The 18,859-nt window shown below is 39.3% G+C and overlaps 1 protein-coding gene across 12 annotated transcripts in view; it reads left to right on the top strand.

Annotated features, from left to right (window-relative positions):
- NCOR2 (nuclear receptor corepressor 2) overlaps positions 1–18,859 on the top strand; it is a 1,025,928-nt gene that overhangs the window by 543,490 nt on the left and 463,579 nt on the right. For all 12 annotated transcript variants that reach the window (XM_053701833.1, XM_053701839.1, XM_053701838.1 and 9 more), the window contains 2 exons: positions 5,074–5,128; positions 5,775–5,873. In XM_053701833.1, the coding sequence (XP_053557808.1) occupies positions 5,074–5,128; positions 5,775–5,873 (154 nt within the window). The remainder of the gene's footprint in view (positions 1–5,073; positions 5,129–5,774; positions 5,874–18,859) is intronic.

Below are 18,859 nucleotides of genomic sequence, written 5' to 3'. Positions count from 1 at the left end.
AAAAGAGAGGGGGGGAGAGAGCACAAAAGAGAGGGGGAGAGAGAGAGCAAAAGAGAGGGAGAGAGACGGCAAAAGAGAGGGGGAGGTAGAGCAAAAGGAAGAGGAGAGAGAGATCAAAAGAGGGGAGATAGAGAGAGCAAAAGAGAGGGGGAGGGAGAACAAAAGAAAGGGGAGAGAGAGATCTAAAGAGGGGAGATAGAGAGAGCAAGAGAGAGGGAGAGAGACAGCAAAAGAGAGGGTGGAGAAAGTGGAGAGAGAGCAAAAGAGAGGGGGGAGAGCGCAAAAGAGGGAAGAGGGGGGAGAGCATAAGAGAGGGAAGAGAGAGAGCATAAGAGAGGGGAGAGAGAGACCGCAAAAGAGAGGGGGGATAGAGAGAGCAAAAGAGAGGGGGAGGTAGAACAAAAGAATGGGGAGAGAGAGATCAAAAGATGGGAGATAGAGACAGCAAAAGTGAGGGGGAGGTTAGAGCAAAGAAAGGGGAGAGAGAGGTCAAAAGGGAGGGGGATAGAGAAAGCAAAAGAGGGTGGTAGAGAGAGCAAAAGAGAAGGAGAGGGGGGAGACAGCAAAAGAGATGGGAGAGAGAGAGAGAGCAAAAGAGAGGGGAGAGAGAGACAGCAAAAGAGAGGAGGGAAAGAGAGCAAAAGAGGGGGGATAGTGAGAGTAAAATAGAGGGAGAGAGAGCGCAAAAGAGAGGGGGTAGAGAGAGCAAAAGAAGAAGAGAGAGCAAAAGAGAGGGGGGAGAGCGCAAAGAGAGGGGGAGAGAGAGCGCAAAAGAGGGAGGAAAAGAGGGGGGAGAGAGAGCAAAAGAGGGGGGAGAGGGAGAGAGAGCACAAAAGAGAGGGAATATAGACAGCAAAAGAGGGGGGAGAGAGAGCAAAAGAGGGGGGATAGTGAGAGTAAAATAGAGGGAGAGAGAGCGCAAAAGAGAGGGGTAGAGAGAGCAAAAGAGAGGGGGGAGAGCGCAAAGAGAGGGGGAGAGAGAGTGCAAAAGAGGGAGGAAAAGAGGGGGGAGAGAGAGAGCAAAAGAGGGGGGATAGAGAAAGCAAAAGAGGGGGGAAAGAGAGCAAAAGAGGGGGGTAGAGAGAGCAAAAGAGAGGGAAAGAGAGCAAAAGAGAGGGAAAGAGAGTAAAAGAGGGAGAGAGCAAAAGTGAGGGGGAGAGAGAGCAAAAGAGAGGGGGGAGAGAGCGAGCAAAAGAGAGGGGGGAGAGAGCGAGCAAAAGAGAGGGGGAGAGAGCGAGCAAAAGAGAGGGGGGAGAGAGCGAGCAAAAGAGAGGGGGGAGAGAGCGAGCAAAAGAGGGGGGAGGGAGAGAGCAAAAGAAAGAGAAAAGAGAGCAAAAGAAGGGGAATGGAGACAGCAAAAGAGAGGGAGGAGAGAGAGCAAAAGAGGGAGGATAGTGAGAGTAAAAGAGAGGGAGAGAGAGCAAAAGAGAGGGGGGAGAGCGCTAAAGAGGGAGCAAAAGAGAGGGGGGATAGTGAGAGCAGAAGAGAGGGGGGATAGAGAGAGAGAGCAAGGAGTGGAACCGCTGTACTGCAAAAATTGGCCCGTGTACACGGGCTTTAGGACTAGTGTATGTATATGTGTGTGTATGTGTATATATATATATATATATATATATATATATATATATATATATATATATATATATATATATATATATACATAAAATATAACAGATGATGTGCATTAAGCAGTTTCGTTCACTGCCTAATGTGGAACTAGGAGGCTGTTTTCGGTATTCGGCTCTTTTCTGAAACCAAATATCCTCTTCTGCAAGTGAAAATCCAGAGAGTTCCGAAAAGAGCCAGAAACAAGCCTCCTACTTCCAGATTTCACATGAAAGAAAAACACCCGTTTGCACATACATCTCTCTCTCTCTCTCTCTCTCTCTCACTATATATATATATATATATATATATATATATATATATATATATATATATATCTTGCATACACACATATATACTGTATATGTGTATATATATATATATATATATATATATATGTGTGTGTGTATATATATATATATATATATATATACATATATATATATATATATACACACAGTATATAGTATTTACTGTGCTAGGGCTGAATGACCCCATAACCCACACGCAATTTAAATCCTTGCTTGTCATTACATGAAACACATACAGTATATTTGAAAACCACAGTGCAACACTATTATTCAAATTATAGTGAAAAAGTAAACAATAATTTCTTTTTGTTCTAGTAAAACTTTCATGAAATGGAGATACAGTAAATCTGGGGAAACCCATTTTCTGCTACTTCAGATTCTAAACCAAAACATAATATTGTAATAATGTGAGAAATCTACCTTCTAACTCATTAAACAGTATATCATCTGCACTTACTGGACAGTTCCCGGAAAAATCACATGACCCAGCACACATTGATGTACCAAATCAATCACTGATCTCTTTATTGCAATACATTATTTACATAGTTGGCAGCATAAGGGTTTGCTTGTGGTCTATGATTCATGAGAGACTCACTCTATCTAAATGTTAGGATATCTGAATAATAAAAAAAAAAAAAGTGTTTTGAAATGCAGTATCATCCTTTTGGAATTCAACAGTATGGCAGATAGAAGCTTATTTTAGAATGAGAGATCAATGAAGTGGTTAAAAAGTATTTTGCTAAAGCTGTGAGATACAGCAAAACATGTTAAGGGGGGAGAGAAGGTTTGTGGGAACCCAATATTAATGGCAATGATTTGACAATTCAAGCTATTTTAGGAACACTAAGTCTATAACTACCGATGATTACGGAGGCAAATAATTTAATCAAATTAGCCAAGTTCAAAGCAAACAATTTTAGTTACTTTACAGCAACCGTAGAAAGCAATTGTTATAAGAGCACATAGCTGTAACAGAAGGAATTGTCAAGGTTCTTTGTAACTAAAATAAGTTTATTAGATGATGACGTACAAATAATCGGGAAGTTACTTTTTATATATTGGATACAAAAGTAATTTGAGAAATTATGGTTTCAATAGTATTTCATAGTTTCAAAGAGGAATGTAAACTATTTATGTTTTAAATGTTTGCTGCTAATTGATATAGAACAATGCTGACAGTTATCACTATGAACTAATAGGATTCTTATTGCGTGCATTTATTAGAGGGTATGTTTATCAGTTAGCACTTTTACAAATGGTAGCAGGAATGATTAGCTACAAATAAAGCATCACATTGAGTTTTTAATAGTTTACCAACTTTTAGTGTTTGACAATAAAGCATAGATTGCAAATGTTATCACATAGGGAAGCCAATATGGGAACAATGAATGTATCCTATTCAGTACCTAAACTGAAATGTAAATACAAGTACCTAGATATAGGGCACCAACAGCCCTAGAGAAATTAAAATAACTGAGAGCTGAGAAGGCAAAATAAATGTAAGAATAAGATTAGTCTCCACATTACTTGAATAAGTGGTGCCATTGGTTTATATTAATCCCTGAAAGGTGCAGAAGGGTGCTCATGGACATATAAAGTGAGGGTTTGGTTGGAGACATTTTGCTGTAGTTTGAAGAGCTTTGCTTTAGTTGGTAGATTTAAAGGGATAGAAAGGTAAAAACTAAAATGTGCATGGCTGCATTTAAATTTGAAATAGAAGCATTTTTACAATATACTTCCTTTAGCAAAAATGTTTCTAGTTAAAGTTCTTACTGATTTTGCGCAGCATACATACATATCTTTTTAGGGTCCGTGCACCAGTATTCATACCACTCCTTCTCAGAGTCAGCAGTGGCTTGTATGACACGGAAGCAATACACACCACCGCCACCTCTTTGAGAAGGTGTGTTTGATTAGTGGTGCACGGGCCCTCACAGGATATGTGTGTATGCCACAGAAAAACAGTAATAATGTTTACTAGAAGCAGTTTTGCTAATGGAAGTTTATTGCAAAAATTATTCTATTTCAAATTGAAATGCACCCATGCACATTTCAATTGTGACCCTTCTATCCCTTTAAATCTAGCTATCTATGCAATGTAACTGGCATATCAGCCACCTAAAAAATATATACATTCTTTTCTTTTAAATGTTGAAAAAAAAGTGCTCTTTATAGTGGAGCTTTGGAATTTTAAAAACCTAGCATTTAAATACTGGATCCCACCAGCACCATCAATATTTTAGTGTATTGAGTGATTCACACAGTTTCTGAATACAAAAGGTAGCTCAGTAATGCCAAATGTGTCATGTGTAAACCAGGGCTAGCTATCCAGAATCCTCTGCTTCTGTAAAATGCTTTCTGAATGACCCAGGTCAAACACTTATCTTGTAACATGTAATGAACATTAAAACGGCACATTAACATCAGGCAAGGCATAAATATTTTAATGTGTAAGTAGATTTACTCAATAGGTCTTTGTGTTGGATTTATAATTTCCAGACACTTTCAGAATATGTATGCTACTAAATCTCATTTTATCGCCTTGTTCTGCTAATGTAATAACCTGTCTATAGCGTTTAGATTAAAAGGCACTGTGCACATAAATAATTACTTTAGTTGCCCAATGACTGACTAGTGTGCATTTTGAGCATGTGATACTACATAACTAATGTCATAGATCATAAACTTGCAAAGTGCCGTCCATTAGACGATTAATCAGATTATAAAAATGAGTACGTTAAACACAACTGGGAAGGTTTTAAGTCGTTCAGTGATTTTTCTTTTACACAGATACTGCCACAGGAATAATCATTAATAATGCATGTTATAACATAACTTAATATGTCTACAGCAGGACCGTCAGCCATAATAACAGCAAGACAGCTACAGAATCCTGTGTGTTTCCTTTTTTTTTTTTTACTGTGTAAATGACGTTGCATTGCTCGTAAAATGTTCCTTTGTTGTACAGAGAAACCGGTGCTATAATTTCTAAGAAAAACAAATATCAGCCTCTTACAGATGGAATGTGTGATTATTTTGATGCACTCGAACTCCCACTTTGCTTTGGATCAAAACATTGCAGCTAAATTTTGAGTTTCTCACTAAATACGAACTGAAAAAAAACCAAATCTGATTCCTGTCTGTCTTTTTACAGATTTATTCAACAGCCAAAGAACTTTGTGTTCATTGCGTCATTCTTAGAAAGAAAGGTACGTTTGTTTATTAGTATTCAGTAGATACATTACATACATTTATACGGTATAATTATACAGTGTATTTATGAACATTTTATACCATGTTACTGTTTTTTATGTTTGTGTTCGTAAAAAAAAAAAAAGTCAGTATTGTTGGAATTCCTGACTTGTCTCTGGTGTTTTGAGTACTGTTAATCATTAAACAAGTTATAAAAAAATAAAATGAATTTCCTTTCTGTAGACGAGTCAAGGACTCTTCATGTATTTTCCTCAAGAGTGTAAAAGTGCATCTACACAGAGAGCAAATGTAGAGCTATTAAAAATACCATATTATGACTGTAGCATTGTGCCCATTCAGCACATGCCACCTGCCCTGCTGTATAAAATCCCACTTGGAGTAGTATTATCATACCTTTACAGCTGAAGGAAGCACCCTTGTTTCCATTTTATATCTTCATATTTAGCTGCATTTTTGCAAGGGGGAGTTTGCTTTACACAGTGTAGACGTCTCTATGGGAAGAATGTTGTGAAATTAAAATACTGTTGTCAGATAGTAATTACACAGAGTAAAATGTAGCCATGATTAATCTTTTCAACCTACTTGATTATGCAGCCAAACTGTGAGTTCCCTGTATAGTAATTCTGCTTATCTTTGTTCCAGACTGTGTCAGATTGCGTCCTTTTTTATTATTTGACCAAAAAGAATGAGAATTACAAGAACCTTGTAAGAAGAAATTATCGGCGCCGTGGGAAGAATCAGGTAAAAAGAATGATGTGCTCTCTACATAAATGATTTAATGGCCTTGTGCAGCATTTTGACTGACAGGGGAAAATACATTATTATTATTATTTATTGTATTTGCTACAGTTCTAATAGGTATAGTTTTTTCTCCCACTTACTAATGTTGGGTGTTAAGTAGAAGAAACATTATTTTTTTAAGGTGGAAAAAACAACTCTAGTATTTAGTTCCTTAGGTTTGTTAGGTAGCCCCTGGTACCAACAGTGACAAGTAATTTATAGTCTGTAATTACAAGTAATATCTGTTTGTATATATATGAATTTTGTTTTACTTTTAACTGTATTGTTGAGCTACTTTTCATTTTGGAGATAGTTCGTCCCTTTAAACCATAAAAAGGACATCAGCTGTAGTCGCAACATTTCATATTCTAATGTGCCCTTAATATTTTTTTTTTTTTTAAATAATGTGCATTCTCTCAGAGAACTAGTAATTTTCAAAGGGAAGACCAGTTGTATCTCTTTAGAAGGTATTTGCGTTTTAAGAGTATTTTGATGCTATTAGGTTGTTTCATATTGATCAGTGTTTTAAAGGAACACTCAATCAAAACTAAACGTTCATTATTCAGATAGAGCATGCTATTTTAAACAACTTTACAATTTAGTTCCATTAACAAAATGTGCACAGTCTTTTTATATTTAAACTTTTTGAGTCACCAGCTCCTACTGAGCATGTGCAAAAATAAGTGTGTATGCATTTGTGAATGGCTGATGGCTGCCACATGGTACGTGTATGCATTTGTGATTGGCTAATGGCTGTCACATGGTACGGGGGAGTGGAAAAAGACATAACTTTTAAAATTGTCAGAAAAAAAAATCTACTACTCATTTGAAGTTCAGACTAAGTGCTATTGCATTGTCTTGTTATCTTGCATTTGTTGATTATGCAAATCTACTGTGTTGACTGTTCCTTTAACTTTGGCTTCATTTAAAATAAATACATTTAAATAAAATAATTAAATGATTCACACTCTATTACCATTATAGTGTCTTTGTCATAATGAAAAGCAGCCCTTGGAAAAATTGAAGACTAGCCCTATATTTTGTTAAGTCGGTAAAATACATCTATATAATAATGTTCTAGAACAGTAAATCTCTCACATTAGCTTGTTGAGGCGTGGGAAGGCTTAAAAAATTGTAGTTCACCAATTACTAGGAGATCTAACCACACTGCTTATAACCTGATTGAGCCTAGCAGCTTGAGCTCCAACTGAGTGGTACTAGTGACATCACGTCACTGGGATTTTATGTACATGCTTCTTCTATGTAGTAATTGACAGGCGTGATTGACAGCCATCATAGTCTGGGCCTGTGCATGGGTAGAGAGTGTTTATATATACATTTCTGGCAGTGGAGTTGGTAAAACAAAGCAGCTTGATGTATGAGCAGCCTACACGAACAGCTACACTGCCACATCACCTCAACGTTGGTATGGCTTCCTTAAATTGTGGCAGGCCAGATCCAGCTGCTGCAGTCAACAGGGAAATCTACTGGTGACCAAGCCAGTATTTGTTATTTACTGATGAGAGTCTAGAACACAACATTTGGTGTACAATTATTTGATAATAGGGCTTTAGTATTACATCTGTAGATCTTTTATAACAAGCTATTATGTTTTTCCCATGAAAGTTTGAACTTGTTATAAATGTTTTTAAATTGGGAATCATTTTCATTAATTATAAATATTTACTAAACATACAGTATATACAAAAAAAGGGGGGCACCACATAACGCAATCAAGTTGAACTAGGGATGTGAGAGAAATGCAAGGAATATAACTCAAACTTTAGGTTGGCACTGAAAGGCACAGGGCAAAGCGAGCCGGCTGACTCTCACAGTAGTCCGCTTCACTGAAACCCGATAAGCTGCTGAGGGCACAATCTCCTCTGCAAAGCTTCTGGTATATATTATTGTCCAAATCAGCTGCTAGATACTACAAACTTAGGAGATAAATATGGACTGACAGGAAAACCAAAATTGTTCAAGCAATAAAGGTTTATCACATCCAATGCGTTTCTCGGCTATTTCAAAGCCGTTTCATGATGCCTGATGAAATGGCTTTGAAATAGCCGAGAAACACATTGCATGGAATAAACCGGTATTGGTACTTGTACTTTATTGTACTTCATTTTTGGTACAACGTCTTTAAATGTTCATTTTTTATTACTATATTTCAAGGGTCAGCGTGCCCCCTTTAGGATTATATATTTTCTTTTTGTATAAATGTTTGCTAATCTAGTTGTGGAAGTTGTTTTGTGTTCAGCAAGGCCAGAAAATCTTTGCAGTTTTTTAAAGTCTTAGTGTTGTTTTCTTAGGGGCACTGCTTTCCTTTCAGTACTCTCCCTACTGGGGGATCCTACTCACTTCAAAGTTCCCTCGTTCGGATCTATCATTGTTTCATACTGTGATCTGCAATTGTTTTGTCAAGCGTAAAGGAACACATACCCATCCTGAATGAGTTGGGGTCTGGGACTTGCTTAGGTCATGGGCCCTTTTGTTCACTGGCTTCATCGATGAAGTTGGTGCTCCCTTTAATTACTTCACTCTTCAGCCCTAGTGTCACTTGTCCAACTGACATTCAGGCCACTTTTCTTCTTAAACAGGGAGAGTCCACAGTTTTTAAAGGGACATTGTACACTAGATTTTTCTTTGCATAAATGTTTTGTAGATGATCCATTTATATAGCCCATACAGGTTTTTTTTTTTTTTTTTTTTTCTCTTCTATAAGGTACGTCGAGTCCACGGATTCATCCTTTATTTGTGGGATATTATCCTCCTGCTAACAGGAAGTGGCAAAGAGCACCACAGCAGAGCTGTCTATATAGCTCCTCCTTAGCTCCACCCCCCAGTCATTCTCTTTGCCTACCTTAAGTACTAGGAAGGGTAAAGTGAAAGAGGTGATAAAATATTAGTTTTTAATTTCTTCAAGCAAGAGTTTTTTGTTTTAAATGGTACCGGTGTGTACTATTTACACTCAGGCAGCAGATGGATGAAGACTTCTGCCTGGAGGATGATGATCTTAGCATTTGTAACTAAGATCCAGTGCTGTTCCCACAGAGGCTGAGGGGTACAAGAAACTTCAGTGTGAGGAACGTTTTCGTGCTATATAGCAGTGAGGTATGTTCAGTCATTTTTTCTGGAGAGACTGTATTTCAGAAAGGCTGACAGTATCCCCATGAGGATAAGGGTAAGCAGTAATCCTAAGAGCTATCCTAAGAGGCATTACTAAGCTTGCATAAGGGGCTAATTACAAAAATGGTTGACTCTGAGTTTTGAATGTTTGTGGGCAAACGTTTTATGAACTGGGAGTGCTGTTAACGTTTTTTGGGTAAGTTTATTGAGGGTACTTTTTGGGTCTCAGAACCCACATGGCTAGTTTAAAACCACTCTGGTGTGGTTCTTTGAGGCTGTAGAGACATCGAGTGAGATGGGCGGGGCCTATTTTCACGCCTCTGATGTGCAGTTGTTTTCACTCAGCAAGCAGCAAGCTCCAACTCCTGAGGGCCCTTGTGAATGTTTTGGGCCAAATCGAAGCTTTAACCCCATATTTACTATCGCTGAGGGCAGGTAGGCACCACAACAGGGCTGTGGCAAGGTGCTGGGTTTTTTTTTCCGGATTTAGGCCTGATTTCAATCCGGTTTGCACATTAAGGGGTTAAATGTTAAATTTCCTTGTGGGGCAAACTTAACTAAACATATTGAGTCTGCTTGCAAACATTTGAAAAATTTGGTGCATTTTAAAGCAGTTTTGCAGAACGTGTATGCTTTTTTACTCTTAAAGGCGCAGTACCGTTTTTTAAGTTTGTTATTTTTTTCACTAAATAAAGTGTTTTAATGCTTGTTTGTAGTCATTACTAGCCTGTTCAACATGTCTGACATTGAAGAAAGTCATTGTTCAATATGTTAGAAGCCATTGTGGAACCCCCACTTAGAATATGTCCCTCATGCACTGAAAGGTCAATAAATTGCAAAGAACATATTTTAGCTACTAAAAGTATGTCGCAGGATGATTCTCAGTCAGAAGGGAATCAGGTTATGCCATCTAATTCTCCCCAAGTGTCACAACCATTAACGCCCGCACAAGTGCTTCTAGTGTGTCTAATTCTTTCACCCTGCACGATATGGCCGCAGTTATGAAAATTACCCTCACTGAGGTTTTATCTAAGCTACCTGGGTTGCAGGGGAAGCGCAGTAGGTCTGGTGTGAGAACAAATGCTGAGCCCTCTGACGCTTTATTAGCCATATCCGATGTACCCTCACAATGTTCTGAGTTGGGTGTGAGGGATTTTCTGTCTGAGGGAGAGATTTCTGATTCAGGAAAGATTTTCCGTCAGACAGACTCAGATATGACGGCTAATAAATTTAAACTAGAACACCTCCGCTTATTGCTCAGGGAGGTTTTAGCGACTCTGGATGATTGTGACCCTATTGTAGTTCCAGAGAAATTGTGTAAAATGGACAGATTTCTAGAGGTTCCTACCTACACTGATGTTTTTCCGGTCCCTAAGAGGATTTCGGATATTGTTACTAAGGAGTGGGATAGACCAGGTATTCCGTTCGCTCCCCCTCCTACTTTTAAGAAAATGTTTCCCATATCAGACACCATGCGGGACTCGTGGCAGACGGTCCCTAAGGTGGAGGGAGCTATTTCTACCCTGGCTAAGCGTACAACTATACCTATTGAGGACAGTTGTGTTTTCAAAGATCCTATAGATAAAAAATTAGAGGGTCTCCTAAAGAAATTTTTTGTTTATCAGGGTTTTCTTCTCCAACCTATAGCGTGCATTGTTCCTGTAACTACTGCAGCTGCTTTTTGGTTCGAGGCTCTGGAGGAGGCTCTTCAGGTTGAGACCCCATTAGATGATATTCTGGATAGAATTAGGGCTCTCAAGCTAGCTAATTCTTTCATTACAGATGCCGCTTTTCAACTGTCTAAATTAGCGGCAAAGACTTCAGGTTTTGCCATTTTAGAGCGTTATGGCTTAAGTCCTGGTCTGCTGATGTGTCATCAAAATCTAAGCTTTTAGCCATCCCTTTCAAGGGTAAGACCCTATTCGGGCCTGAACTGAAAGAGATAATTTCAGACATCACTGGAGGGAAAGGCCATGCCCTTCCTCTGGATAAGACAAATAAGATGAGGACCAAACAAAATGATTTTCGTTCCTTTCGAAACTTCAAAGGTGGTCACTCTACCTCTTCCCCTGCTGCAAAGCAAGAGGGGAATTTTGCTCAATCCAAGTCAGTCTGGAGACCTAACCGGACTTGGAACAAGGGTAAACAGGCCAAGAAGCCCGCTGCTGCCACCAAGACAGCATGAAGGGGTAGCCCCCGATCCGGGACCGGATCTAGTAGGGGGCAGACTTTCTCTCTTTGCTAAGGCTTGGGCAAGAGATGTTCAGGACTCCTGGGCTTTAGAAATCGTAACCCAGGGGTATCTTCTAGATTCCAAAGATTCTCCTCCAAGGGGGAGATTCCATCTTTCTCAATTGTCTGTAAACCAGACAAAAAGAGAGGCGCTCTTACGCTGTGTAAAAGACCTATATACCATGGGAGTAATCTGCCCAGTTCCGAAAACAGAACAGGGGCAGGGGTTCTACTCTAATCTGTTTGTGGTTCCCAAAAAAGAGGGAACCTTCAGACCAATTTTAGATCTCAAGATCCTAAACAAATTCCTCAGAGTCCCATCCTTCAAGATGGAGACCATTCGGACTATTTTACCAATGATCCAGGAGGGTCAATATATGACCGCCGTGGACTTAAAGGATACGTATCTACACATCCCTATCCACAAAGCTCATCACCAGTTCCTCAGGTTCGCCTTTCTGGACAAGCATTACCAGTTTGTGGCTCTTACCTTCGGGTTGGCCACAGCTCCCAGAATTTTCACAAGAGTTCCATTCCTGGGAACTCTGATAGATTCAGTGGACATGAAAATTTTTGTGACGGAGGTCAGGAAATCAAAGATTTTAACCATCTGCCGAGCTCTTCATTCCATTCCTCGGCCGTCAGTGGCTCAGTGTATGGAGTTAATCGGACTAATGTTAGCGGCAATGGACATAGTTCCGTTTGCTCGCTTGCATCTCAGACCACTGCAACTATGCATGCTCAAACAGTGGAATGGGGATTATGCAGATTTATCTCCTCAGATAAATCTGGATCAAGAGACCAGAGACTCTCTTCTTGGGGGGTTGTCACAGGATCATCTGTCCCAGGGAATGTGTTTCCGCAGGCCAGCATGGGTCATAGTGACGACGGACGTCAGCCTATTGGGCTGGGGTGCAGTCTGGAATTCCCTGAAAGTGCAGGGTTTGTGGACTCAGGAGGAGGCTCTCCTCCCGATAAATATTCTAGAACTGAGAGCAATATTCAATGCGCTTCAGCCGTGGGCTCAGCTGGCATATATCAATCATCAGGGGGGAACAAAGAGTTCTCTATCTATCAGCAATCTATATCCCAGGAGTGGAGAACTGGGAAGCAGATTTTATAAGTCGCCAGACTTTTCATCCGGGGGAGTGGGAACTCCACCTGGAGGTGTTTGCACAATTGATTCAGCAATGGGGCACACCAGAATTGGATCTGATGGCGTCTTGTCAGAACGCCAAACTTCCTTGTTACGGGTCCAGGTCAAGGGATCCTCAGGCAGTACTGATAGATGCTCTAGCAGTACCCTGGTCGTTCAACCTGTCTTATGTGTTTCCACCATTCCCTCTCCTTCCTCGTTTGATTGCCAGAATCAAACAGGAGAGAGCTTCGGTGATTTTGATAGCACCTGCATGGCCACGCAGGACTTGGTATGCAGACCTGGTGGACATGTCATCTCTTCCACCATGGACTCTGCCACTGAGACAGGACCTTCTGATTCAAGGTCTGTTCCAGCATCCAAATCTAGTTTGTCTGCGGCTGACTGCTTGGAGATTGAACGCTTGATTTTATCCAAGCGGGGTTTTCTCTGAGTCGGTCATAGATACCTTGATTCAGGCTCGAAAGCCTGTCACTAGGAAAATTTAACATAAGATATGGCGTAAATATCTTTATTGGTGCAAATCCAAAGGCTACTCATGGAGTAAGATCAGGATTCCTAGGATTTTGTCCTTTCTCCAAGAAGGATTGGAGAAGGGGCTATCAGCTAGTTCCTTAAAGGGACAGATATCTGCCTTATCAATTCTACTGCACAAGCATCTGGCAGATTTTCCAGACGTTCAGTCGCTCTGTCAGGCTTTAGTTAGAATCAAGCCTGTATTTAAACCTGTTGCTCCGCCATGGAGTTTGAATTTAGTTCTTAAAATTCTTCAAGGGGTTCCGTTTGAACCTATGCATTCCATAGATATTAAGCTTCTATCTTGGAAAGTTCTGTTTTTAGTTGCTATCTCTTCGGCTCGAAGAGTTTCTGAATTATCTGCATTGCAATGCGACTCGCCTTATCTTGTTTTCCATGCTGATAAGGTGGTTTTGCGTACAAAACCTGGATTCCTTCCTAAGGTTGTTACTAATAGGAATATCAATCAGGAAATTGTTGTTCCTTCTCTGTGTCCTAATCCTTCCTCTAAGAAGGAACGTCTGTTGCACAACTTGGACGTGGTTCGTACTTTGAAGTTTTACTTGCAAGCAACCAAAGATTTCCGTCAAACATCTTCTTTGTTTGTTGTCTATTCTGGAAAACGTAGAGGTCAAAAGGCTACGGCTACCTCTCTTTCTTTTTGGCTGAAAGGCATCATCCGTTTGGCATACGAGACTGCTGGACAGCAGCCTCCTGAAAGGATTACAGCTCACTCTACTAGAGCGGTGGCTTCCACATGGGCTTTTAAAAATGATGCTTCTGTTGAACAGATTTGTAAGGCTGCGACTTGGTCTTCGCTTCATACCTTTTTCAAATTTTACAAATTTGATACTTTTGCTTCTTCGGAGGCTATTTTTGGGAGAAAAGTTCTTCAAGCAGTGGTGCCTTCTGTTTAACCATCTGTCTTGTCCCTCCCGTTCATCCGTGTCCTGTAGCTTTCGTATTGTATCCCACAAGTAAAGGATGAATCCGTGGACTCGTCGTACCTTATAGAAGAAAAAGTAAATTTATGCTTACCTGATAAATTAATTTCTTCTATGGTACGACGAGTCCACGGATTCATCCTTTACTTGTGGGATATTATCCTCCTGCTAACAGAAAGTGGCAAAGAGCACCACAGCAGAGCTGTCTATATAGCTCCTCCCTTAGCTCCACCCCCCCAGTCATTCGAACGAAGGTACAGGAAGAAAAAGGAGAAACTACAAGGTGCAGAGTTGACTGAAGTTTAAAATCAAAAAATATAATATGTCTTAAAATGACAGGGCGGGCCATGGACTCGTCGTACCATAGAAGAAATTAATTTATCAGGTAAGCATAAATTTACTTTTTTGTAAAAATGTATAGTTTTGCTTATTTTTTAAGAACATTGTGCCGATTTTCAGAATCCTAACCAAGCCCCAAAGTATCAGCTGTATACATGCATTTACAGACTCCTGCAGGCTCCTGTTTATGTTATTTGTCTTTTCATATGCAGAGAGGTAGGGAGTGTTTGCTTTTTTTGTTTACCCAGCTCCTTTCAGTGGGTGTCCCAGACTAAGCTCAATAACAGTGCTAAACTGGGAGCTTCTAAGTAGGTTTTTTAAAGGTTTTATACTGAATGTTTAGATCTGTATCTGTGCATATTCTTCTTTATAGTAGTGTCTATTACATGCACTTATATGAAAATTGGTGTATACTGTCCCTTTAATGAGAGTTCCAATTTGTACTGGCTTCATTTCTCATTCTAGCCTGATGTGAATACAACATCCTGTATCTTCATAAGTCTTTGTGTGTACATTTTTTTATGTCTCTGACCTGTAAATTGTCATATCCTCCTTAATAATTAATTTAACATATTCTCTGTTTCTCAAATCTACTTCTTATAGTCACTAGAGGGAGCTCCATGTTTTTTTTTTTACTGTCACAAAACACAGTTCACTTTCAGTGGGGTTTGCTCCACAACTCTGCAGCTTTTCTTCCCAATACAGAGAACCACAACTGGCTCTAGGCACACATCCTGCTATTCTTATATCCACCAGGGGTACCCCAGTGAGTTGTTAAAACTTCACCAATGGTACCTTACATTGACAGCATAGAAACATGGATAATTCAGACAAGCATTTGTAAAATGTCTCTCTATATTGTTTTACTTCTCATTAACAGAATGGATGCTACACATATTGTTTCTGCAGATTTACTCCTTGAACAATAAACTGCACAAGAAACAATTCTTTTGTTCTTTTTCTCATTCACTCACTCACCTGTCATCCCACACTTTTGTAGATTAGTCACCCTGATTAATACCAGGGGAGCGTAAGGCAAAATATGAACACTCTGCTTGCTTTTTATACAAACTCAACCTTCCTCCTGATATCTGAAACAGCATTTTGTGCATACTGTGCCAAACAATCTTCTGTTCTGTCACCCACACGGCTATTCACAAAGAGGTGTCAGATGATTACTGTTTACCTTTCAGAGGCCTCACATGACCAGCATCTTTAGGTTTCCCCATATTTACCTTCAGTGATTCAGTCCATGATCATGTTCTCCTTATATAATCTGGCTGAGGCAAAAATTCCATCTTCCCTCTACATTTATACACTTTTAGGTACAAAACCTGTGAGCCTTATGTCCGTTAAACGGCTACCACTTGCAGCTGTTCAGTCTTCACTTGTTCTGTTACACGTCCTCAGCTATCCCTCAGAGGTAACACCATTTTTTCACAGATCTTTAGGTATATAATCTTAAACTCTCCATGCACCAGCACACACAGTGAACTCTCTAATTCCCTGTGGACAAACAAAACAAACTTACCTGCTTTGTTTTCCAAACAATTATCAGATCTGATGCTCATTATCTTAGATAAGATATTCCCTACTAGCACCCACTTCTATCTCTCTACAAACAATTGGATTCTGGATGAACCCTAATGAAATTGTTTTGAGGAGTCTGCTTAATTTCTGTATCACATACCCATGTCTGTAGCATGTTTTTGGGAACTTTCATGAAGAATATATACCCCATCTCCTCGTTTAACTTACCTCACTGTATATTTCCATAACCCATTATATGAATCTCTGTATACTTTTGAGACTGAGCATTCTGATTTCCATTTCTTTGGAACTACACATTTTCAGCCAGAGCTTTAAGCTTGCAAGACTTCTCTTTTTGAATTGTATCATTAGAAATTCATTACTGCAATTGTCCCACTCTTTTTAAGTTGTAATGTCTTAATGGATTTCTTGTGCCTCCTAGCACATATGTTGACGTTGACTTTCCAAGATCATAGAGTGTTCTGCCTGTGGATCTAGACCAAATTACACCTTCTATCTTTTCTATTTGACAGCAGCATAATGTTTGACTCCTCTTGTTATTTTCAAGGTGCTACAGCTTTCCTCCTGATGACAAAAGTAATTCCAGTTACCAGGATCCCCACTCCTTTCTGTTTGATAACCAGACACACAATGTTCAGTCCCACTACCCCACTGATTTCTCTTCCCTTTGTTCGTGATCATATGCTAGTCCTTTTCTTTCCGTGGGGCCCCGATTTAACAAATGGTTCTCTCATGATCAGCCACAAATATGTTTCCCATATTTTGCAGACCCACCTCTGCAGGAGCTTAACAACTCATTATCATTCTAGTATCGCAAGTTTGAGGGCTACTTATTTGAGTTTTTTAAGGCTTGACTCTCTTCTGTCCTTGATAATTTTCTATACAATTAGACCACACTGCTTTTCCAATATGCTTCAGACCTTGCTCCTCAGAAAGCTTTTCTGGTTCATATTGAGAGCCTGCTACTTACAGAAATCGGTCATCTTGATCCCCCAGAAGAACAGGGCCAACATTTCTACTGGATGATCTCCATCATCCAAGACAGACACGGCTGCTGTTGTCCATATCTTGACATACAAGATCTCAACAGCTATTATACTTAGGCATAGGATGAGGTGAGGACTGCTACTCATTTTCATCTTTGCTAAAACTCATACAGGACACTCTCAATTCATTGTTCTTCCTCCTCTAGAGTAGTGGTACATTTTGCCAAGGCTTTAGGTGGCTACTACTCCCCAAGTGTTTTTGTCATCACTGATACTAATCTTTCTGTCTGGGGAAAAGGATTTCTAGTTCAAATGTTTGTTCAAAGTTTCTGTCATTCTTCAAGTAGTGGCTTGATATTGAATTATTGGTAATGAATCATCTACTTTTTATTTTCTAAATTACATAACAAATAGGGACCTCTTTATCATATCTCAATATGAAACGGTTTTCTATGTTATATCCTAACATGGATCCTGTCCGGATATGTCAATTTTCTTTTTGAAGAATAGTCACCTAGGACATTTTAGACTTCTCCACAGGCTGCATAGTGATGGTGTGTGAGTCGGCTAACCGTGAATGGTGATGTAAGGGTTTGCTATATCTACATCTTGACAAATTGTATCTTCCAGTCTGCTTTTTCAAGCCTGATACACATCCAGCATATATTCCCTAACCCCTCAACGGTTCAGCCTTCCTCTTTATCTTAAATTCCATAAGACACACTAAACTACATTAAGTTTTAGATTAAATTGGAGCCTAAAGCAGATGATGAGTTTAAATACATTTCAAGAGAGTAAGGAAGAAGAAAATGCAGGTGTACATGAGCTCTCTTTCATAGGATTACTATATAATACAATTATCATGTATATGAAAGAGCAGCAGTTAAACATATGTCATTATTTTGGCAGGAAAACGGGACTAAAGCTGAAGATTTTTTACATTGTACTGAAAAACCTTGCATTGCATGGTTACTGTACCTGCTAAAGAGGTGGCCAGTTAGATGCTTAAATCACCAGCCACTTGACAGTGCAGGTGGTACAGCCTATCAGAAGCCATATTATCACCCACTGTAAATAGCATGGCTCATTCCCTTCCTGTGCTACTTAGATAGCCTAAAGTGAAACACAGGTCAGAACACAGGGCGCATCCTGCTGTTTTCAATTTTCAACAAATACAAACACTTTCACTATAAGAATTCACAGCAGGCACACTTTAATTCAAAAACTATTATTGCAGTGTTCGTTTTAGCACCTTTTGTGTGCAGGCTTGACGCATACATTTCTACACTTTGCTGCAATTAGAAAGCAGTGATATAATGGCAGGGGCAAGTATAAAAAGGAAGAAAGGCATTTTTCCCCTTTAAAATATAGGTGTAATATCTATATATTATTATTTGAATGCCACTTTGTTATTACAGTTAGAAGTCAGTCTATTTCATGTCCTGCCATTTTCCCATAGATATTTCTCCATACACAAATTAATTATGTGAGTAGGTTTTTTTTTAACTTTGTTAGTGCTCAGACAGTGCATCATTTATGATGGAAGGTTTTGCAGCAAACTTTTTGCTACCATCTATGCAGTGGTTGCGGTTTACTTATTCATAGTGAAATGTAATTTGTTATCTTGTGGCTTCTTAAAGCGACAGTTCACCCCAAAAATGTCTCCCCTTTAAATTGTTCCCAATGATTCATTTAACCTGCTGGAGTGTTTTAAATTGTTTACAAGTAGCTCCTTTACCCCTAATTTGGCATTTGAAATGGCTGATTTAGCCTGTTGTATCGCAGCCTATACTGAAAGTTTCTATACTGGAGTATATTCTATTGAATAGTCTAAGTAAACACAGCCAGCAGAAGAGATTAAACTCACAGTGGGGTGCAGGATAGTTAAATCATAAAATGATAATTTTCCATTGTTCTCTCTATGTATTGATCTTTAGATTTCCAGACAAATATAAGGTAAGGAAGCAAGTGTGTGTACATAAAATTGATAATATGAGATCTGATATTACCTGAAGCCCAACCCATTGTAATAGGCTGTGGTTTAAAAGCACAAAACCAGCTACTTCAGATACACAAATAAATCTGAAAATGCAG

The sequence above is a fragment of the Bombina bombina genome, chromosome 2 (assembly GCF_027579735.1).
Source record: "Bombina bombina isolate aBomBom1 chromosome 2, aBomBom1.pri, whole genome shotgun sequence".
Taxonomy (NCBI): domain Eukaryota; kingdom Metazoa; phylum Chordata; class Amphibia; order Anura; family Bombinatoridae; genus Bombina; species Bombina bombina.
Note: the sequence above shows the minus strand (reverse complement) of the source record. Positions and strands in the feature narration are given on the sequence as shown.